The sequence below is a fragment of the Calidris pugnax genome, unplaced genomic scaffold, assembly GCF_001431845.1.
Source record: "Calidris pugnax isolate Ruff unplaced genomic scaffold, ASM143184v1 scaffold1, whole genome shotgun sequence".
Lineage (NCBI taxonomy): Eukaryota > Metazoa > Chordata > Aves > Charadriiformes > Scolopacidae > Calidris > Calidris pugnax.
The window spans coordinates 5,274,112-5,299,233 of NW_015090800.1; the positions used below are offsets into that span (position 1 = coordinate 5,274,112).

Below are 25,122 nucleotides of genomic sequence, written 5' to 3' on the forward strand. Positions count from 1 at the left end.
CCATCCAACCCACCTTTATATGCTATGTGCATATAAAGAAAGAGGAAAAAGCTAAAGAATGCCCTCCACAGCCACTGCAAAGGAAAATTTTCCAGTCTGAGGTGACAGGACATGAATGCATCCATAGTTCAAATGTATATGACTAGCTCAAATAATATTTATTAAGGACAGCAAATCACCGGCACACTATATAAAAAATGTTTAATGTTAGATAAGGCTTTTCCTCACCTTTAGATTAACAATCTTTGCAGAAGAGACTGCATTTCTCTCTTACTCATTTTTTCATAGAATCACGGAACGGTTTGGGTTGGAAGGGACTTTTAAATATCATCTAGTCCAACCCTCCTGCAATAGGCAGAGACATCTTTCACTCAACCAGGTTGCTCAGAGCCCCATCCAACCTGACCTTGTAGGGATGGGGCATCCACAACTTCTCTGGGCAATCTGTTCCAGTGTCTCACCATTCTCATTGCAAAATATTTCTTCCTTTGTAGTTAAATCTACCCTCTTTCAGTCTAAAGCCGTTGCCTCTTGTCTTGTCACTAAAGGCATTGGTTAAAAGTTTCTCTCCTTTTATCTTTCTTATAAGAAAGAAAGATAGAAAGTTTATCTTTCTTATAAGCTCCCTTTATACAGTGAAAGGTTGTAATAACATCTCTCCAGAGCCTGCTCGTCTCCAGGCAGAACAACCCCAAATCTCTCAGTCTGTCTTCAAAGGAGAGGTGCTCCAGCCCTCTGATCATCTTCATGGCCCTCCTCTGGACCTAACAGGCCCATGTCTTTCCTGTGCTGGAGTACTGGGAGAGTACTGGAGAGCTGGGAGGAGTACTCCAGGTCCCACAGCTGGCTTTCTGGGCTGTGAGCACAGATTGCCAGCTCATGTCCAATTTTTTATCCACCAGTATCCCCAAGTTTTCTCTCCAGGACTGCTCTCAGTCTATTCATCCCCCAATCTGTTACTGATATTGGGAACTGCCTTGAACCAGGTGCAGGACCTTGCACTTGGTCTCATTGAACTTCAGGAGGTTTTTCACTGATTCAGCTAAAGCTTCAGTCATCCAGATGGTCAAAGGTATGTGTTAGTCTTCCCCGTTCTTTTTTTTCTTTTGATCAAGCACAAAAGACTGCACATCACTCCATAAAGCGTTTCAAAGGGCATGAAAAAGGGACTTGATTATTGCACTAAGAATCCTACTCCTAAACTGAAGATACAGTACTTTAGATGCAGCAATACATGGGAAACTTACAGCTTAATATTTAATTACATGCCTAAAACCAGCCACACTTTTATGTTTTTGATTTAAGGAAAGAAATTGTTTTCCTTTCAATATATACACAGTGGGCTATGGGATAGCTGCTCGCATTCATTATTGTGTCTCAAAAGTTCCAGGCTGAATACAAAATTATGGAATTTTAGAGAAAAAAGATACAAATACCAACGTGAACAATTATTTTTCCATGAGCATTGTATAAATCACTCACTAGAGATCTTATTTTCAAAACTACCTCAGCAGGCTAACTTGTATATTTAAAATTACTTGCTTTCTGAGCATAGACCTTTCTTGTATAAACAAGAAATTAGCACTACAAGACAAAATGTACTAGAAATCTGTACTTTTGCCCAGAATGAATTAGGCCAGCAAAACAGAAAGTCTTGTAATTATAAGTCAGTAGTGAGAACACTACAAGGACTGAAAAAAATAATTAACATTTCTCATGAAGTGCAACTCTCTCAGAGGACTTTCTTTTTCTTACAGCTCTTGAGTTTTTAAACTATTTTTCATTTCACTGTGTACATTACTGACAGGATGAAGGGACCGCAAATTTCTGCATTATCTTTTACTTGAACTGATCAGACTGCAGGGCAGAAGGAAGGGAAAAAAACAGACATGAAAAGAAAGACAAAGACAAGAGTTCTGGCTCCATGCAAGCTTGTTTGGATCCCAGAAAATTTTCCCAGAACAGATGTTAAGACATGGAAAAAGCACGGGCCAGACTTGGGACTTAAGTATGTAATTTAACTGCTTCAAGTAACATATTACAGGGAGAAAGCACTGAGTCTGACATAACGTGGATTGCCAGCAGGACCAGATGGTTTGCTTAAATCACAAGCTAATAAACCTTTACACAAAATAAGAGGGAAATGAATTATGGTTCCATCATAGCCCCATTTTCGTTAAAGCAGTAGGGTGGCTTTAGGTACTCTTAAAGACTATATCCAAGACACTTAACTAAATTCTTGGCTATTCTGAATTAAGGGAATAACTTTCAAATTCTTACAGATATTGGGAAAGCTGTTAGGCATAGCTTTTTGAGAGCTAAAAATATCAGAGGAAAATGAGAGAAATAAGTAAGCAGTAATAAGAAAAATCTTCCCCCCTCGCCTTCCCCCCCTCCTGTCCCAATAAAATTAAAATGTAATTTTTCATTTGTAAGGTAAGGACAGCCCTCAACTAGGAAAACAGCTGAAAGCTCTGCCACACTGCCAGTAGAAGGGTATAAAGCAGAATGGCTCTGCCCCACCACACAGGTTGGAGCTCTGGCTCCAATTCAAACCCCTCTTATTCACCACCAGTGCATGAGCATGCACACGCCTGTAGGTAGAGAGAGGAGTTAAGGAGAAAGAACAAAAGAATATGGTCTGAAAAGCTGCAGGATACTGTAGTTGAATGCAAATCTCCTTATTATTGCGAAAGTAAGAGACTGTTGATGTGTCTTGCTTCCATGAGTTTGTCTCTCAACAAAAACTTTCATTATAAAAAAAAGGATCTGATAATGAAGAGGAGTTAATGCTCTGTGTTGCTGCTTACTGTCTCCACTGATGGCTCTAGGCAATGAAAAGCAGTAACATTAGACTGATCAGATATACGACATTACCACGTTACTCCTGCAGAACCCATAGAAGTAGAAATACAGGAGTCTTTGTTAAGGAGCATGTTACTTGAGTATCAATCAAGAATGCTTTTTGCTCGTACTCTGAGAGCACTGAGCTCTTGTATGAAGGAGGAGGAGTGAACGCTCACAGATGTTTGGAAAAAAGAAAACTCCTGAGCCACCAGACTTCAGGACTGAATAAGTCCCAGCTGTGTCTCGTTAGGATGTTTGGAGGTAGCTTTGACAGTTGTATCTTCTAAATGAGGGCCATAAGCCATATAAATAAGCAACGGCCTACTGCTGGGACAAGAGCTCTTGAGAAGGAAGCAATAATTGTCTCTGTTTAACACATACAAAGTATTTGAGTCAGGCCTGGAAAAAATAAGTGAAAAACCGAATTCTGATTTCTGTTGAGGACAGAAACCCATTGTAGTCTCTGGTATGTGAAGACTATAACAAGTTACAATTTTATTTCTGCATTTCCCTCAAGTGGAACCATTATCCAATGAAATAGTCTCATTATGTTTTTTAACCCTTGCAACTACACCAAAGGAAGCTGTCCTGTTTTATTTTACATAGATGTACAGACTTAGGAAACTGTCTTGTATTTATCTTCTGTGGCTAGCAATGATTCTTTCCAGGCCCTTGGGAACACAGCAGCAATAACTACTTCAAGGGATAACAATCAATTCATGGGATAACAATCTTGCAGAAGACCTGGATTTTGATCACCATTTAAAAATCTCTCCCGAGGCAGAGAGACTAGAATTCAGCACGTTCTGCACAGTTTTGCACACGCTCATTTCGCACAGTTTGTTACATCCAAACAAAATCTCTCGAATTATGGTTAATTCATGATACTCTGGCCACAACTCTAAACATGGACATCTTTAAAAGAACTTGAACGTTCTTAGGGTACATCTACTCTGTGATGGCTGCTAAGGTAGCAGCAGCAATTGGGCAAAAGGAAGCTTTTCAGCTGAGACCAATTGCCTGAGGATTTCAGCAGTTTTTTTACAAGCCTTGTGTAGACCATGCTGATTTCCATTTTGCTGCATTTTAGACAGTTTCAGATTAACTAGGGTACCTCACCATGGCAGACAGTTTAGACATAACGGAATAATATTCAAAGTAAATATTTAATGCTGTGCTACACAGCATAGCATAGCTTGTCAATTTATATAGCACAGATTGATTTTCCAAAGAGAAAAATTCTGGGATGATGTATTAACTCACTACAAGTGAAAAAATAGTATGCTAATTGCACATACAACTTTAACACTCTTTTCCCAAAAGACGTTAAGGATCATGAATATAAATACATGAAAGCACAGCTATTATGTGAAAGCACATGAAGGTTGAACATGTGGCTAACTGAAGAAGTACAAGCACATTGGTGGGTTCAGGACAGCTTCAACCTCTACTAACTTATGGAAGCAAATCTTTAGCGTTGTGGTTAACACAAAGCAAATGGCAGGACCCAGACACATTAACTATAAGGTAGTCCCACCCATCGTACTGAGCCAAATGGACTCAGGCTGAAATTCAGTGACAGGTTTGAAGGAATCTGATGGTAAGCAGCAGTACAGCAAAGTGTAATGATTTCAGCTGGGATGGAGCTGAGTTTCTTGCTAGCAGCTGGTACAGTGCTATGTTTTGGATTTGGGATGAGAACACTATTGGTAGCGTACTGGTGTTTTTAGTTGTTGCTAAGCAGTCGAGGCCTTTTTTGCTCCTCATATTGCCTTGCCAGCGAGCAGGCTGGGAGTGCACAAAGAGTTGGGAGAAGACACAGCCGTTAGGGCTGATCCCAACTGACCAAATATCATATGATAGCTCAGCGTATATACCATATGCTCAGCGTATAAAGCTGGGGGAAGAAGAAGGAAGCGGGGCAATGGAATGGAGCCCTGCTTTCCTGGAGGTGGCTGACTATTGGTAGCGTACTGGTGTTTTTAGTTGTTGCTAAGCAGTCGAGGCCTTTTTTGCTCCTCATATTGCCTTGCCAGCGAGCAGGCTGGGAGTGCACAAAGAGTTGGGAGAAGACACAGCCGTTAGGGCTGATCCCAACTGACCAAATATCATATGATAGCTCAGCGTATATACCATATGCTCAGCGTATAAAGCTGGGGGAAGAAGAAGGAAGCGGGGCAATGGAATGGAGCCCTGCTTTCCTGGAGGTGGCTGAACACCTGCCCGCTGATGGGAAGTGGTGAATGAATTTTTTGGTTTGCTTTGTTTGCATGCACGAATTCTGCTCTACCTATTAAACTGTCTTTGTCTCAACCCACAAGTTTTTCCTCACTTTTACTGTTCCAATTGTCTCCCTCATCCCAACTGGGAGGTGGGCGAGCGGCTGTGTGGTCCTAGTTGCTGCCTGAGGTTAAACCATGACACAAAGTCTGGAAGCTTTTGTATGAGTAGGAAACACTTCAAAAAGAAGGGGCATCCTCAATTTAGTGAGCCTCAACTCTGTCACTCCTCTGCGTTTTTCTGTATAGGAGAATGCTCTGGATAGGAATACAATTTCTTTTCTTGTGCTTCGTGGATTTTGGGGAAAATCAATTATATTAGAAAAATAATATATATTTTAAAATTTATGAATCTAATGTAGAAGGCTAATGAACTTTTCTGTTGCTTTAATCTACATATCAGTGTATCACACTTGCATTTAAGATCACAGTTAAATAACACAACTGGAAAATGGAAAAGAAATTCCAAACAAATAAAGCACAACATTAGCTTTCAACAAGTATTAATGCCAAGTATTTGGCAGGGTCCTTAGAATTCCAATCAAGTATTAATGTAACCAAATCTGCATAACTTCCTCCTTCAAATCAGACTTGAAAGCAACCCAAGAATTTGATTTTCTCTTGAGCCACAACAAATAAAAGAGTATCCAGAGGTAGATACTTGAGAGAACAAGAAAACAGGCAGAGGGATGCCTGTTTGCATGATTTATCTAGAACACTTGACTACAATAAAAAGCATAATATCAAATCTATATTTATCTGTTAAACAATAAAAGGGTTAAAAATCCAGACAAAATCATCTTAAAATCAGGTTTTGCACCAAATTTCTATATAATAGTTTCCATCAATATTTCTCATTTCATTTAATGAAAAGTTGACTTATATGGAGAAATGCTCAATGTATAGTTTGAACAGAAGTTAATTACCTTTTCAGTGTCCCCAGTTCTCCTGAAAGTCATCAAATTTTGCCCACTTTGCAACCTTAACCGAGTGCAAGATATTAAACAGAAGATGTTGAATTTTTTTCCCCTATGTTAGAAAAACAGCTCTGTCCCAAAGCCTTTGAGCATGATTTTCTAGTCATCATTTTTCCCCCCTATTCATTCTTTGTTACTGGAGGCAATGACCCCCTCCCTCCCCCTCCCCGCCCAAGCCCCCAACCAGGCACAGCTGAACATATTTAAGACAAAAAAGAGTAAGATTTCCACTGTTACACCTCTTAAAAGGTATGTTACTGAATACAGAAGGAGCTACATGTTATCCCTGACATACTGAATCATCCTTCCCATGTAAGGAGTGCGACTCAATACAAATCTGGGTATTTTTAAAGGAAGAGGCTATATAAGCCATTTAAATGCTGGTGGAGAAGTTGTAAATTTAGGGAGAAGGAGCACTTCTAACAATAACTGCAAACATTGACAAGGACAGTGCACAGTCAACTGTAGTGAGCCAAAATGCTTTCTCTAACCAAAGGAAAACAACAACAAAAAAGCATCTTGAAAAATGATGGCAAAAACTTCAGGCTGATAATTGAGTTAAAAAGCTTTTAAAATAATTTCTATCAGTAAAAGAAATTAACATAAAAGTTTTTCAAACTTCTCATTAGGAGAGACAGAAGAAGAGACAAAAAACATTAATTAAAAACAAACTGTCCAGGAATCTGTTACAAAGCAATCAGAATTCTGACAGTTGTACAGTGCCCAGAAAACAACTGTAGTTAAATGGTTCATGAGAAATTTCACTTTGTATTTTCCATTTACAGAGACCTGTCGGAAGTAACTTAATCTGTCAGAATTTGTGCTGTGAGATAATTTCAGCACTCAACATATTTTAGAAAATATTTTAGTTTTATTTCACTACTGGAATGTCCAGCAAAAAGGATATGTCCTAATTTATTTTGCATTTTTAGAAAATATTTGATAGAGTCCAATATATAATAATTCTGTTGTAAATGTAGTTTCTATCCTTTCAAGAAAAGGTAGTTTAAGTAATATACATTAGAAAGTTAAAACACAGCCAGAATGGTGGTATGATGGAAGGGCATATGAGAGGTATCAGTCAAAACTTGGCTAGAATGTTTGTGAGTACCTTAAGGGTAAGAGAAAAGACTCTTGGAGGCCGTACTCTATATTCAAACCTCTGCAGACCCTGTACATACAATAGCAAAATCCTGGTGAACAGGAGATAGAAAAAAAGGACAGAACTGTGAAGGATGCTCTAGTTGAGTTATTAACTGACTTCTTATTTATTTTTCCTTAACAAACAGATTCAAATTTTGAAGCAGGCACATATGATAGAGAATTTCAGGATTCCCACAATCAGCATATTTTATACACAATATGTGCCTGAAACAATATTAAATCCTGCTGAAATAACTTGTAATGATAGTGGCAGGAAGGAATTTGCACAAGAAAATACATTTAAACAATACACTACTATTACAATATTCAGTATTTTATTTTTTTCTCAAAAGGCAAAGCAGAGAAAGCTGCCATGAGTAGGATAAAAAGATACAGTGAATGAACATGGATATAGCTATTTATAGGTCTATATACTTTACCTCATTTAAAATTTCCCACTGAGAACCATAAGTTCACAAAAAGTTCATGGAAGGTGTCAAGATCAGACAGTTTCAGTAAATTTCAGTTTAAGTAACTATTTAAGGAAGGAATGAAGGAACAGGTAGCTAATGGCCAGTATTTCATGTTTTTATTACTCCAGGTAAGGAGTTAGATGCTAGCTGATATTATACAGAGTGAGAATGCATTTAAGCAGGAGTTGACATTCATGAGAGAACAGAGCTACACTACTATCAGCAGAAATACTATTCAAAATTCTAAACCCTACTGCTTATCAAATTTGAAGGAAATAAAATAAGATATAGAAACATATGTTGCGGTCAGGCACCATCTCACTCGAAGAAATAGCAGCCTGTTGTAAAGCCAATAATGGCTTCTTGCAAAAATATTTTTAGTAATACTACTAAGCAATTCCTCCCTCCGTTTGTCAGTCCTGCCCCCACAGTTCAATGCCTCCTCAGATGTGCCTCAAGTCCTGCATGGGGATCCACGAACCAGAACAGTGAAAAAATTCCTTCAAAGAATAAGATAACTCTTATAATGAATTAGGTTACTGCTCCACAACATGGTCCCAGAAAGACCCAGGCCAGGAAAAGTGGAGGGACGTGTGCTGAAGTATGGGAATGAAAGCGAGTGAAGAGAGGGAGGGTGTAAGCATCATAGGTCAGTACACATTTGTGAACTATGTCCTCCCATAATGAAGGCTCAAAATGCCAGTTATTCTAGTATTGTGCTCCTTGTGCCAAGGACCTGACACTACTTGTTATTGATTGACACTGAATCACAGCACCTGAACTTCTGTTTCACTTTGTTCCACAAAAAGGCCCTTATTCTTTCATGAAGATCGAAACACATTTCCAGCATTGTTCTAGGAATGGTGCTGACTATGACTAAACAGATGACCTCCTGCCTCCTGCTGCAGGAGAAGGGATGGTAAGATGCACCAAGAAGGCAAAAGAAAGTTTGTGAGCAAAACAGAGCCTTTTGTCAAAGACAACCTCCAGCACTTACTTCCAAGGGAAGTAAAACTATCACTGTATTTCTGAGCAGGGAAAACTTATGTTTAATTCTATTCTTTTTTCTTTTTTTTTTTTTCCCGAGGAATGTAATGATAGCTTATACAAAAGTAAACTCAGATTTGGTTAATTCAGAAAAAGTGCCTGGATCCACATTTTTTTTGCCATCTCTAATAGAAATAACTTTATAATACAAGTGCTTAGCCGAGAAATCCTACATTCAGCCTTATAGAGAGTGCTTAAAAAGAAATCTCCATGCACCTTCTGACCTTCAGCACAGAGGGCTGAACTAGTGGGATCAGCCATAGCTGTACATAACCCCACAGCTGTAAGGAATTTACAGTAATATTTACACACAAGATTTAGCAGGTGCACCAGCAAAACCAGGTGAATACGTTCGAAAGAAAGAACTTGGAGAACTTTCAAGTCTTTGTATCTATGTAAAACTCCGTCATCTGCTTTCTGTATGGCAGGGTTTCTGTTATACAGAAGATTAAGGTTAATAAAACTATGCCCAATCCAATGGGTGCACTGGTCCCGGCAGGAAAATGCCTGATTTTATTTTTGTTAGAGATGAAGAAAGAAGAGGTCTACAATCCTGAAAGAAACAAAGCTTTAGTCATCTGGAGACATCTTGCTATATATATAGATTGTGTATTAACACAGTTAACCCACTGCCACAGTTAATACACACTGCTAGGATATTTTCAAACACTGGATTAAAGAGAGCAAGATTTTAATGTGAAACAATTATCTGAGAACCATGAAATCCCGAGCAGCTTCGTGGACACTGTTATTTAAATCTGAAATCTGTAAAATAGCAGGAAACCATACATCACGAGGTGATGGAGGGTAAGATTACACAACACAGGGCTACAAAAACAACATTAAATATTGGGGCAGAGGTACACACAAATGAGATGTCCTCATACCTTGAACCACTTAAAGCCAAAATGGTTGACCTCATGCACTGATTCATTAAACAGCTTCAGACAGCCAGTGAAGTGGCAGAATGGTAGAAAACAAGATAAACAGAAGAGAGGAAAGAAAAAGCATGCAATTAAAAGCAAATTATAATCAGTTTGGACAACATCAACATTTTAAAAATCACACATAGAACACTCATACTTGGTCTAAGAATGATCCTAATCTATTATTGTTTGTAAAAATCAAAGGACGTGCTGCTAATATTGTATAGAAAACAGAGCCTTTTAAAACTCTAAAGCTATCTAAGGGTGTCTTTCACAATTCTGCGAAGAACCTCCACAGAACATAATAAATCAAAGAGGGCATTCTTTTAAGGAATACAAACTGAAAAACATTTGTGGGGAAGTCTCCTCCTCACCTCAGACGAACACCTTCTTGCCATCACTCTATTACTGGACTGTATTTAATTGATACCAAAACAAAATACCGTTGGACAAAATGGGGCACCCCAGCTCTCCCAGTGCTGACTAGAACTAGACACTCCAGTTGCTTTTCCTTCATACTGTCTTGTTGGTCATATTTTAAGAACTATAATTTGTCAGAGCCAGCAGTTTAGTTCTTCTGTTGGAGTGAGACACTGCTGTCAATCAGTGGTGGTACAGATGTTGACTTTTCCCTCTTCCAATCTGACAGCTTTCAATAGGTCCTTCTTTCTCCTCACTTCTATAAACACTATTACACCCAAATTAATTTCTTTTTCACAAAAAGCTGTTGCTCATTATACTCCACCAATTTTTTCCTACAAGTCTTACTCATCTTGGCTCTCTTCCTCTCAATCTCTCTCTCTGATCCTTATGGCTTATTGATCAGGCACATTTCCCTGCCTTGCCTCATCTTTCAGATTGTACACCCAATTACAATTCTCTGTTCATCAGCTATTTCCCTTTTTCACCAGGCTCTATGTGATCTCATCATGTACCTCTCATCAGGCTTTGCTGGTGAATTCTTTTGAAAAGCCTCCTTACTGTCAAACCTGATATTTTTGTCTATTCCCAAAGCACTATTCTCTTTCTTTGTTCTTGTTTTAGGATGCCTCATGTATAGATAAAACTTCACTTCTATGACCAAGTTTCCTATTTTACTAACCCAGACTTATTCCTTCTCCTCTCCAGAATAAACCTGCTGCTAACAGCTCACAGTGGACAGACATCTATGAGGAGCTCATGATCAATAGGCTAAAGAGGCACCCTCCTTTCCACCCTGTGACTGAAATCCTCCTCACTATTTCATTTCATCTAGGACAGAATGTTCATATTTTTGTTAATCTTGACAGTATCTTTGACTCAAACCTCCTTTAAAAGGTTATTTTTAAAAACTTGCAAAATTTCTTTTACGGAATATCTCTAATTTAAGACTTTTCTGACAACATCTATCCCAAGTTATTTTGTAGGATTTCTTCTGTGTTTGAATATATGCAAAATGCTTCTTTTGCAGGTTACACCCATTTGTGCAATAATCTCCCTGTCTGTAGCTTTAATCATGTTAATGCTACTAGCATGCCTCTCTGCCAGTGAATGAAATGTAAGCTGCTCATCCTTTGCAAACTGTACTCCCCCTACTTTCCACTTTCAATACTGAGATGACCTCTGATCATCCTCTAATGTGAGCCTACATTATGCACACAATTTGTAAATGTTCATCTTTGTGCTTACTTCCCTGACTTCAGATGCCTCTAACCCCTACAAACTTAACACACTCTACCTTCAAAATCTGGCCTCCAAAAATGTACTAAGCCTTATGGATCTTGTTCTGCATTTCAAGCACAGACATCGCAAAAGGGTAATATCTACAGGCTTCTAGACACTTGTGTAACAATGAAATTAAAACATTATCACACCCTAGGCATCAAATCACATACTATTTCATTTACTTTTGTGTCTCACCATAGAACCTGCTCCTTTGTAAGATAGATATTTCCCTTTCAAGGGGATCTGATCTTTGATGTACTATTCACTACCTAGTTATCGTTTCTATTTCATGCAGGTTTTTTCAAAGGTGACATGAAGCTTGGAAAGAAGGCATTCTTGAAAGTGAGCTCCCTAACACTGTCTAGGATCTTAGGTTACAGCAACCAGATTTATCCTCAATATGTCTATCAGCAAACAGCTGAGCTCAACTCCAGCCTGAAGAGAAACAGTTGCCTTCTTCCTGAAAACTTGGATTAGCACTAAGATATTTGTATCTTCTTCTTAGTTTAAAAGTGTGTGATGTAAGAATAAATGTTGGAAAAAAACTCTTAAAAAGTTTTAAAGTGTAGTTAGTCAGAACCTTTTATATCCAAATAACAAAGAGAAACAGATCATGCTGTTTAATGCAACTGACCAAATGCTCTTGTTTGCTAATTACGGTCAAGTAAGAAACAGTGAAAAACACTGAAGAGGCTCACAAAAAGCACAGTAAGTTTCTGCTTCGAAACCTTTAACAAAATCTCATGGAATTTTGTTCACTATTTATGGTATGTTTTCTTGATGATTACTTACGTGAGTGAAAATCAGACACATACATGATTCTTCAGAGTCTCTCATCAGTGGCACAGAATCAATTAATGCATAAAAGTTTACACTTGCGGCTTCAACACACAAGCGTGTATTTTCTTTGTGTGTGCTGGGCTGAAGTCAAGGGGTTTGTCTCTTTATGCAGTTGTTTCACAAGCATAACAAGACTGGTCCATAAACACAACTATGCTAATAAAAATCATCATCTTTAAATACATACAATGAACAAAACAGTGAACCTACGTATGCCTACATATAGGAAGATAGCTTTGACAGCAAGACAGATCAGAAGAGTTACTACATAATATTTTAAAGCTCAGGATACCTTATATTTCTTTTTAATTTCAAGAAAATCTTACCTATGAAACACAACTTATCATGAAGGCTTTGCAGACTTTATGAGTTCTGTTACCTAATGTTGGAACAGAGATACAGGATCATCAAACAAAACCAGCTGTGTTTCACAGCAAAGCAGGGCAAATAGTACTTTATTGTCTGGTTACTTTCCTAAGAGGACTACCAGTGACTTTATAAGATTGCAGACCTGTTTCTCAGCATTGATCCTGGCTGACTCCTCTTGTGCTAGCACCATTTCCCGCTCTGCAGTTATCTGAACACTCTCTCTGAGTGCCTCTTCCAATTCTTCAATCCGATCATCCTTTTTACGTAGATTGTCCTGGAAAATGACGGGAGACTAGGTGAAGATGACTTGTTTGGAACTCAAGCCTTTTAATCAACCAAGTTTTACGCCAACCAAAATGTGTTTCTCCCTCCCAAGGTGCAACTGCAGGCAAATTATCTTCACGCGAAAGAAAGGAAGATGAAGTGATGCAAGAGCAGGAGGAAGATTATAGTAAAGAGAAGGAGAAAACTAGCAAAGCAGGACCTCAAAGCAAGAGTGGACATACCATAGTCCTGTCAGATTATACAGCACAGATAAGCAAGGGTTGTCGGTAAAGAAAGATTAGTAAGCAGTTCCAAAGAAGCAGAGAAGGCAGAAGTGGTGGGAAGGTAGCAGGAGTTCAGCATTGCCCATTTGCTCACACATTCACCAGCAGGCGTGGTAAGAAGGGAAACATAGCACTGCAGTTCGGAATTTGCCATTTCCAGGTTAAGGGGGAGAAAAGCAAACATTAACCCAACAGAGTTTTCCATTGTTCAGATTAAGTCCTTAAGGAAGTTTTTCAACCAAAACTCTCTAGGAATTTTGAAGGGTTCATCTGGGCTGTCTGAATCTCAGACATCCAAGTATCAAGACTACCTTTATTCTTCAATTAAGAGCATCTTCACAGGTGCAAGTTCAGATGTCCCACATATATTCAAAGACCATTGAAGAAAACCATATTGCTCTTCAGAAAATTTACTGTTTCATTGGTTTATACAAGCAGTATAACTTAAAGAAATGATATACAAAAATAATGGTATTGTTATTTGCAAAGGAGACCATCCTAACTTTATATATTGCTAGGAAAATAAATTTCTATCTCCTGCTTCTGCTGTAGCAGCTTGGACAAAAGACTGCAAAGCAGGCTGTCCTGACAGCTATATATGAATGTCTTGGACCACAGCTGTTTAACAAATTCATTAGAAATGAACAGCTTGATGGAAGATTTCTGCATTTCTTGTCTTGCAGATTGGTTTAGATCATAGGGTTCAGATGAGATATTAATGCACATTTAAGTTACCACATGGGCTTTTTAGCCATGTCAGCAGCAGTGGAAGAAACCAAAAATGTTTGCCTTTGTTATTTGCATTTTGCTTTTTGTCAGATACGCTCCTTTGTCTTCTGTCCTTCTGTTTTTAGGACTGAAATTTTCCACTGTTTCTCTGAAAGTGTTTCACACCATATAAAGAGTAAAGAAAAAGATGACTGACTTGGAAAAAAATTTGACCTTGCAACCTTCATAATGCAAAAATTAGTCATTGGAGTTTAAAGAATGAACCTGACATTCCTTAATTCCTGCCTTCTAGGACATGGGATACATCACCAAGGATACTTGTTGTATGAACACTATTTTTGGCAGTCTCAAACCTGCCACTTTCAATGAGAGTGTTCCAGCAGAGATGCAAAGCTTTGTATCAGAGCAGAGCAAGACCTCTGGCACCACTGCCCTTGTGTAGAGAAAGGCTTGTATTAAACCACCAGCACAGGCAACAGTATTTGTTAGGCTTTGCAGGCAGAGGAGCTTTCTGCTGATGATTACTTTCCAAAGTGGATTCACAGGGCAAGTAATTGCTGATTTCTAAAGAAACAAATGGAGAGATCTTCATTTCAAAAAGAGGAGTTGCAGAATATGTTTTCATACTTTTTGAATCTTTCTGATTATCTTCCAAAACTACTTTATGGTTGTGATTAGCTGAACCAAAGACTCATCAAAAAGATGAATAGCAAGTATACAAAAAACAGCGCAGAATATTAACCGTGCCAGACATGAAAAATATTTACTTGCCTATCTGCGTTACACAATAAATATCAACTGTACTTCTTGAGATATTATTCATGGATAGCAAAGCAAGTGTAGAAGTGTCTCTCTCAATTTCAAACAACAGAAGTGGGAATGGTGAGTTTGAACAGTTGCATGGAGAATGGAAACTGCTTTATAATAAGAATGCAGAATAAAACATACTAACACGTAAGGTATATCCACTCCTCACCCCAGGCAAACATTTAACAGGTGAATTTGACACTGTATTAATCTTGACACCATATAGTGCTCTATTCAGACAGGTGAATTCTTGAGGGGCAGGAGGAAGAGCAAATGATGGTACCAAAACTGATCAAGACAGTGCCACATCACATGCACTTCAAAAGTCTGCATTCAGATATAATTACTTTTCCTAAAATAACATGCAAACTTTTACAGATACGCTCAAGGGCTGCAAGTTAAGAAAAATTCAGTGTTGACTTACACCTTACAAAACTACACCGATGCTTGGCAGGAGTAGCGGATTGTTGCCTACCCAGAGAGCACCTCCAGTAGTGCAGAATAGTTTCAAGACACTTTAAAATAATTATTTTGTTTCTGGATCTTTGATTCATGACTAATTGATTGACATTTTAATTATTATTTTTAAAATAAAAGTTGGTGTTTCAAACAAAACATAACAAAGTAAATAACAGTGAACGAACATTTGCCTTTTAACATACCAGCATGTTTTTCAATTGTTTGGCTCTAAACTCTGAAACATGACCTTCAACCTGTATGATGCTTTCATCTTTTTAGTAACATGAAGTATTCCAATCTTATTGTGATAAACATTAAACTCTGGAGAAAAACTTCTGTTAATTATAACTTTTTCCTGCAGCAGTGGACTGGAGTACAGCTTGTCTTGCTTCATACGTACATTAGAATGTGACACTGAGGGCAATTTTATCCTCCTGTGTTTTGATAAGATTGCAGAATGATAAACGGTGGCAGTCTCCTTTCACGAAACTTATATAGATGACTATTCAGAAAGAAAAAATAAAATATTACTTACCTGTACAGTAATTGGATTCTTCAAGATGTATTACCTATCCAAATATCTCTGTGACCCTCCCTCCCTCTCCTCCTGAGTCCCACATGCACGAGATTCCACAGCAGAGGTGGAATTAAACTGAGAGAGAGGAGACAGCTCTGCTTTTATGCTCAGTGGTGGCAGCATAAAGAAAATGCAAAACCCATTCTACACGGCGGGAGTGCCAAGAGTTCAGGCACAATAAAAATTTTTGCTACCCATATTATGATCCTGTAGCTGATTCGTATGCAAAACTCATTCTAATACATGTCTGTCTGAAAGCCTGGAAGGAAAAAGAGGTGTGACTGACGCACATTTCTGGGCTTTTTCTTTCACTTCAGGAAGGAAGTGGTAGGATGTCCAAGTGATGCATGTTAAAAGGATGTATCAGTTTAATCTATCCCGCATTCGTGTGATGTGTAATCTGCCATGAAGTTTCAGAAAAGGGAATGAAATAAGATACAAGTTTTCACCGAAGCATTTAGGTTCGATTAAATCTGAGGTATCCTGCCAAACTTCTTCATAACTGCATTCTGAACTAGACTTACAAAGGTCATTATGGCCTTTTTCATTTCACTCTTTGAATTGGAATTAAGATGGATTGCTCTAGTTAACTCTTGGGAAAAATTAGTTAACAGTTTGAGAAGACAATGAAATGCTTCTTTCAACTGGTGAAAATATTTCTAGGACTAGCCAATCACCTAGGCAAGGAAAGATCATTTTCATGTAACTCTAATTAATGCAATAGCACATTTTACACCAGAGCTTTCATAGACTAGAGGGGAGGAACACAGTACTGGAAATGTTTTGAACTCAGAATCCATTATTATTTAAACAGTGAAATTGTTACATTGTTACAAGCACTAATTCCTGTGAACTATTGCTCTTTCTTAATGTGGATTTCCTCAAGAAGCCATAACCTAGGTAAAGAACCTAATGATAATTATCTCAGTCCATTCTAGTTTGAATAAAACTCTCCTTAGAAAGAAAAATCCCCCTTTGTGAACTAATCTTCCACTAAGTAAGTGGAACCTGGGAACTCAAGGACTGTCAGCTGCCTCAAATACTACTTAAAGCTTCCTCCTGTATACAAACTATAATTTAGTTATTGATAGAACAAATTCTTCACCAAAATTTGGGGGCAGCCCATCTAATGTTATGAAATTTTCACAGCTTAAAAATATGAGGGCCCATTAACTGCAACTCTAGAGTGCATGCTGGTTGATTCAGACGCATTTCTTTCAAAAATTGGAATCTTATTACGTTTCTCCCACAAACTCCCTTTGCTTCCTGTTTTTGGCCATAACCAGTAGCAAAGGTGAAGACGAGAAATTGGTTCTACTGTAGTCAGCCCATTAACTTAAGATTTCCTGTCTGCCATCTCAGGAGTCTACTAAAAGCTTCCAAAAAGAATCTCACTAAATTATGGAAGGTAGGTTTCTGCAGTGTTGGTTGAACTGCTGCACCAACAAGGAAAGATGCTATGCTGAAATCAAAAGTGTACTCTTTAGAAGAGGACAACTGATGAAAATAAACCAATTTGCTAATTAATTGCTGCTTTTCTCTGAAAAATACCTGTAAAAACCTGCAGACCTTTTTATGAAGGTACTGAAGCTTTAAAGGCATATACATTGTGGTGAGGTACCAAAAGGTGGTATTACAGTTTCATTTGACTTCAGAAGCAAACAATCATAGGGCCTTAAAGTTCAGGCAAGCACGGTGGATCTCCTTCATTTGTTTCCACATGCTGATCAACTTCTTGGAGAAGTTTTTGAACAAGAAAAGCAGGCAAAATTGTCACTCAAACAGAGAAATACCTCTTACACTGATGAGACAGTACTTTGACTTAACGGGTTTTCAAGAATACATATAGGGTAAATGCTGAAGGCCAGAACACCGTGGTACATAATGCAAATGGTGGTTACCATAGAATCTAGCTCAAGAAGAATGCCTAGGGTTCCTGTGCAACTCATCCAAAGCGTATGTCCATGGTGAGTCATTTCTCTCTCTGTATTCATTACCATTTGCTGAAGAGGATGGTGTAAAAAAAAAAAAAAAAGAAAAGCAAAAGCAAAAAGCATGCTGTCTTGAAGAGTGGACTAAAAGAAGACTTTATAAATTCCTGAAGAAGGAAATACCTTTAGGGTAGTGTATAGCTTGGTAACAAGACATAGCATGAACCACAAATAAACACAGACCCAATACTAAAGATTCTGAAAAAAAATAATAAAGTAACTGAGAGGCAAACTAGCTACCATATAAACAGCTGATACTATATATATTGCTGGGAATGAACAAACAGTGGAGTTTATAGAATTAAGTACAAATGCTAATGCTAGTATTATCGATGTTGCATACTGCTGTCTTGATGCCTTCAATTGGTAAAAGAGTTGGAGTTTCGAGGATTATCTTTGATGGGGAAAATTGTGTCTAGGCAGAAGATGGGTATATCCAAGTATTAGGTTTATATGGAGTCTCTATTTCACACAGAGTGAGCTGAAGAGGGGTTTTCCATATGTACAGCAACAGCATATGATTATCAGAGTGCCTGAAAGAAAGGAACAGCCTGAGAGCTGAAGAGACAGCAACTGCCAAGCAGGAGCTCCTCAACCAGTTTCCTCATCTTTGGCAAGATCAGACCTGAGATGCACGACGACTATCTTATTAGGACAACATATGTCAACATCTGGAAAATGGTATCTGCCAAATAAGACACAAGGACTGGAATCTAAACCTGACAAGTTGCATAAATGCAGAAAAATAACTACAGGAGACAAATTGCAGTAAAAGGATTTCATTCCACTGCAGTGCTGCATCCAGCCCTGGAGTTTGCAACACAGGAAGGACATGGACCTGTTGCAACGGGTCCAGCGGATTGCCATGAAGATGATCAAAGGGCTGGAGCACCTCTCCTATGAAGACAGGCTGAGAGAGTTGGGGTTTTTCAGCCTGGAGAAGAGAAGGCTTCGGGGAGACTTTATAGCGGCCTTCCAGTACCTGAAGGGGACCTACAGGAGAGCTGGGGAGGGACTCTTTATCAGGGAGTGTAGCGATAGGACAAAGGTAACAGCTTTAAACTGAAAGAGGGGAGATTTAGATTAGATCTCAGGAAGAAATTCTTTACTGTGAGGGTGGTGAGACACTGGAACAGGTTGCCCAGAGAAGCTGTGGATGCCCCATCCCTGGAGGTGTTCAAGGCCAGGTTGGATGGGGCTTTGAGCAACCTGGTCTGGTGGGAGGTGTCCCTGCCCATGGCAGTGGGGTTGGAACTCGATGATCTTTAAGGTCCCTTCCAACCCCAACCATTCTATAATAAATTCTAAATTCTATGAATTCCTCTTTTGAAATAGAAAGGTAGAAAACTCAGTGGTATTTGGAGAGCAGGAGGACACTCGATTGATGCAGGGCTATAAATGATGCTGCTGACAAAAATATCTGCTCTTGTGTACGTGGGAAGGATGAGCACTCTAAATGTTACATGTATGGACAATCACTGGAAAGATGATCATTAAATGTGCTCAACCACAGAAGTTAATAAAAATGCACAAGAATGAAAATAGGTAGCTGCTGTACCCTACAAAAAGTCCTCATGGCTCCCTATCTCAGTAAGAAAGTAAAATATGTCTGTAAAATATCAGGTAGTAAAATATGTCCATAAAATGTCACGACAAGTTTATGATAGAAAATAAGTTGGTATCAAGATTACTTTATGTAGAAAATGACTGAAGTGGCAAGTATCTCTAACAAAACGCTAAGAATATAAATACAGAATAAATTCATCCATTAGAAGTTACGTAAACACATTTCTCTTCTTAAACATGTAAGTCACAAAGAAGCAGCAAAAAATACAGAGGAAATGACAATGTGATACAATGGCATTAACACTGAATGACAGTTAACACTAAAAGGAATAATTTTGAGGTATATCAAGGTGTAAATAATGTTCCATATGTGATCCCAAGGGCAAAACATGCATGCAGTTGTCCCTCAAATGTCTTTATAGGAAAAAAAAACAGCACTCAGACCCACTAAAATTGGAAAAGAAATATATCAACTCTAAAGATAGACTGTGACAGATGATTCTGAGGTACATATACATCACTATTAATGGATGTAACTTGAATGAAAGGGAAGTGAAAGGGGAGAAAAAGAATCTTAGTCAAAGCTTAATAAAGAGAAATTCTTAATTGTTCGCATTGTCTATTTCTTGAACACAGATAAAGTCTTTAACAAAACTTGTGCATACTGCTATTATTGCCTGAAAATTGCTACAAACGTACTGTATACATTAGTATACACTATATCCACCGTACAATGTTTCTGAACGTTATAGAGTATGTCTACAAAAACATGTGAACAACTCCAACCATTTATCTTTTTTCCCCCAAGATATTTTATGTGTTGCTACTCAGGTGCGTTGCTTTCAAAAAGTTTTTCCAAACTATACAGCAGTTTTGCTCAACATCAGAAGCAATGTGAAATACACAGAGCTTGTGTGAAGAAAGGATCCTAAACAATACTAGTTGAATTACGTCCATCATAAAGCTCTGTGATTCCAGTATCTTTCTCTGCTACTGAAGAGGAATTGCATTGCAATCTATATGATTTATACATTTCTTGAAGGAGAACAGAGCAGGAGGAGAAGAAAAGGACAAACAGTTATAGACACTATTACACAGGCCTAAAAGAGAAAGGCAGAACTGATTATTCCTATGAGAACCTGGCAAGGTCTCTTCCTGATAGCTGCCACGCTTTTGACACTTCTTTCCTGTTACTCTAAGCCGGGTGCTCCCACCACAGCAATCCCTTAGCTGTGTCGGGTTTGTGTAGGCACTTCTCATTAGCAACAACCTAGACAGACTAAAGGACCTTGCCAACACTAACAACCAGGTTTACCATTTAGCAGCTCACGCAGGGTGCCAACAGCTTTAACATTTAGCTTCAGCTGTTGCAAATTACCACATTTGTATTTTTTAAAACCTACAGGGGCTATGCTTCTATCTAACGACAGTGGGTCAACTGCACGGACTATTGGAATGAGACCCAAGGCTGACAATACAGCTGTGAAAATGCCCTGAAGTGAGCAAAACCAATGGATATCTGTAATTGAGATGCGGTCTTGTGGGGTGTTTTAGTTTGGATTTTTTTTTTTTTTTTTTTTTTAGAGGCTAATTGGGGAAATGTTACTGTAAAAACCTTTCTTCTTCACATATAAATCAATACTATGACTCAAGACTCCTAAATTGATATGGGATTACAGCAAAAAACAGTGACAATTTTAACTGACTGCACTATTAATACGAAACTCAAACCATACATTATTCCTTTGATACAGCCCTATTCCTCTGAACTCTCCTTATCAATGTCCTGTTATCACCATGGTACTAATATATCACAGTAGTTGTGAGACCTACCTTTCTTTGATCATTTTGAACCATTCAGCAAAAAAAGAGCAGCAGAAGCAGCACATATAGACAGCCAGCTATAAAAGTTCATTTCTGTCTTCCCTCTTTTTCACAGCTGAACACAGGACAAAAATGGCTACTGATACACTGCCACTGAGGAAACCTACCCAGCAATTGATTCCATTGAATCTCTCCCACTCTCAACTTGAAAGGGAATTCCTGCAATCACCTCGGTCTCATACATTCATTTTATTTTAGTCTCTAATGCCTCTTTCTTGATTTTCATCATAGCAGAGTAGCTATTGTATTTGTGCTAGGAATTGCTTCCTTTAAAGGAGCCATCAGTTCCTGGATAGGACTAAAAATCTTGTGAGATGCTAATACCAACCACTATTCATTTCACTTAATGTAAAAAAAAACAACAAACCCAAACATGATTACTTCTCATCTTCTCCTGTCTCCCCACTTTCAAACTAGAGATCATCACAACCATTTCACATGTCAGAATTAAATTATCAATAGGTCTCACACCATCTGGGAACAGTCCACTCAACCCCCAATCCTCCTGGAAGCCAGATGCATCAAGTGAAGTTAATCTCAAGGAAAAGATCTGTCTTGGTACAACCTGGATTCAGCTACTAATCAAAGATAAACATATTAATATAGGGAAATTATTTGCTTAAAATATTAAAACCTCATTTCTGTTCTCCTCAATACCTTTACCAGTAAATGCACAGATCCACTTTACCACTGTAACTGAAAATGTAAGGATACATTTGAAGACAGAAAATAAACATGACTTGGATACAACAACAGAAACTTTAAAAAAATTCAGCAAGAAAGGGTCAGGAAGAAAGTAATGATTTCGGTGTGTGGCAGAACTCAATTCATACGGAACACAAAACCAATTAGATATGATTGATAAGAACAGAATGCTGAGAAGAGAAAGGTAAAAATTGGAATTTTAGATACTAATATAATCAGAAAATCACGAGTTTAATAATACTAAAATGAAGTACTTGAAAAGAGAAGCTTCTCATATTTTCTCTGTTACATTGATAATATCATTTGAACAGGCTACAAGGCACCACAGCACCCAGAAAAATTCCCATTTGAATTCAATGGCATCAAAAACAAAAGGATGAGAAAGTGGAAACTCTTCCCATTCTGAAAGATTCTCACTTCTTTGTATGAAATTCCAATTGTTTTTATAGAAGCCTGAACTAGTTCAGAAGAAAGAGAAAAATAGTTATTGTTTTTCTTTAGTCCTAAATATTCCGAAATGATCATCTATTGTTCTCAGCCTGCAAAGCTGGAAAAATTACTCCCTAGGCTCCTGTCTTCACTAATTTCTTTTCCATGTTCAAGTGTTTAAATTTATTTAATATCTGTTTGAACAGAAGCTCATCCTTATGTTTACTACTTTCTTCCTTTTCTACTTTCACCATATGCTTGCTGTGGTGGATAGCCCACATTATTCAAGAGGTGAATGCAATGCTGATGTATATAGTGCCACAGTGGTATTATCTCGTTTGTTTCTAAGCATTTTGGTGTTTTTTTAATAATTCTGCTAACTAATGATACTTTCAGGAAAATATTTATTCTAATTGCAAGACTGTTGATGTATGGTAATATAGTTAGATAGGAGCCATTGTTGTGTACACATGTTTAAGATTGTTTCTCCTGATATATATATATGTACTCATACTGAATTTCATCTGCTATTTTATCCATGAGTTAGAGCTCTGAGATAGTTGTGGAGCTATATAGGTTATCCTTCATTTAAATATCCTAAATAAATCAGTAAATATATTTCAGAAATTTAGAGAAATATGATATAATATAATATAATTCAGAGAAGTTTAGTCTCACTTACAGCACATATTACATTTGCCATTTTTAAGCAGACACATTACCACAGCATAAAGCAATAATTGTTCCAATGCACTGGGACATAAAGGCATATGCACTTATAATGCATAAAGTGTATACAGTTTAAGAACACTCAATGATACTTCAAAAAGAGGAAAAGTACATGGGTGGTGACTGGCATGGAGAAGAAAGCTCTGCACTAGAAAGGCATGGATAACTGTTGTTGGAACACTGAATTCCTTTAGCCTTTGTTCCCCTGCTTTTCATGTCCTACTTTGAAAAATCAGATGCCCTCAAAGATATCAAGACTCAGGTCGAACTCAAACATCAGTGACAAAAACAACACAATGCCAAAGAGTTAATTTGTTGATGAATTTTAACTGACTATAGACATTTTATAGAATGTTAAGGAGATAATCCTCCTTTAATCATCAGTAAAAGACTAAGTGATACTAATTTAGTTTTTCCACCACCTCCATTCAGATGTGAGTGTACCTCAAACAAAATCAACAGCTGAAAGGACTAAATACTAAAAGCTGACTTTTAGTATTTTACGATCTTCTGTCAGTTATGAATACACAATTTACAGACTAAGCCTCAATCCCAGCTAATATTTGCACATCACAGTAAGAGTAGTTGTTAAGAGTACATTTTAGCCAAAGAGTAAAATTTAATAGGGAAAGTGCTAATTAAAAGCAGAATAAGCTCGTTTCTATAGAAAAAAAGAGAGTAGTTTGAGGATGATGGCACTTTTTAAGGATGACTACTTGAGTAGTTTAAGCAACATTAAGGAATACGACTTAATTAGAATGAAGTGAATGAAGTTTGCTACTATTTGAAATCAATTAGAGGAATTTTTTTAAAGGATACGCTGAAACATTTGTTGCACAAACATAGAAATAAAAAAAAAATCTGTGTGTAATATTTAAAAAAAAATAATTCTTAATTCTGTTTGGTTTTATGCCATCATTCCATCCCCTTTCCTTTTCTATTGGGGAAAACATGAATAAGGCAGAATGGCAATTTTATTAAACAATGAGACTTAAAATGAGCTGCAGCACTTGGGCATTTTTATTCTTGGGGAGAGATGAGTTAGAAACAATTTTCAAAACAGCAAGTATTAAAAAAAAAAGCTTAAGAGAGGGAGGGGAAAAAAAAAAACCCCTAGAAGAGGGAAAAAATGCAAATTTATTGCCATTTCTCAGGCTCATGAAATAGGACACCAAAATGAAAAGAGAGCTGTTCTTCCCCTTGAATGTACTCCTATTGTTTTGCTTAAATCTGGCTCTCAATGTTTTCTACTCTCAGGAGAGACCTCCTCACAGGAACCACACCATGTTGTCAACAGTTACATTAATCTCTCTGACAGTTTTTAGGAAAGGAGTTTGAACTCAGATACTAATCTTGGAAAAAAAAAAAAAAATCCTTGCAAAAAACATCTAGTGGTTAAGTTTGTTGGCACCCATTCAGCTGTCCAGTCTTCACTCTACTTAGTTTCTGGCATATCATAAAGGGTACCAACCCTGCTCTTTGCCAAACAGGTCAGAGAGTACAAATAGCAGGTTTCATCTTCCACTGACACCTAATGTTTCTGCAGAAAAGACTGGGTGAAATTGTGTCTGGAGAATAATATTCCTGATGGATCACAGAGAAACGTTAGGATGTAGGGCGTCCTCTTTCCTCTATTAAAAACTCTCAAGCCATATAATGGCTTTCTCTCACTACAAATCTCAATTTGCAGTTAAGGAAATACTGGGATAATTGGGAGACTGCCTAATGCTGGTTGTAAATAGTGACTTTCATGAAATTTTTCCAGCTGTCCGTTCAAAACTGCAGAGCATTTTTACATTATGTAAGAATACGGAGTCAAATGGTTCATCTTTAAAAAAGATGTGAATGCAGTGAATACATCTACCCTGAACATAATAAATGTATGGTAAACTAAACCATAAAGTGAAAACAAATAGAGCAGATGGCTAAGTGTCTATCCAGGGATACACTTATCCATTCCAAATGTCAAGTCTCTTTGAGCTTAGTTTCTGTAAATGTTACGGTAATAAGTATTCTGTAAGGAGTGCTCTCTTCTGGTCAAACGCAGAGGAAGGTAATTCCTTAACAAAGTATTTAATATCAGAAACATCGAT

At 37.7% G+C, this 25,122-nt stretch overlaps 1 protein-coding gene across 6 annotated transcripts in view; it reads right to left on the reverse strand.

The window, feature by feature from the left end:
- The window catches only part of ERC1 (ELKS/RAB6-interacting/CAST family member 1), a 289,235-nt gene that overhangs the window by 108,733 nt on the left and 155,380 nt on the right, over positions 1-25,122 (reverse strand). For 4 of the 6 annotated variants that reach the window (XM_014937474.1, XM_014937473.1, XM_014937472.1 and 1 more), the window contains one exon: positions 12,748-12,879. The exons of 1 other annotated variant lie outside the window; for it this stretch is intronic. In XM_014937474.1, coding sequence (XP_014792960.1) covers positions 12,748-12,879 — 132 coding nt within the window. Of the gene's footprint in view, positions 1-12,747; positions 12,898-25,122 lie in introns of all 6 variants that reach the window. One more of the 6 variants, XM_014937471.1, reaches the window with a different exon arrangement.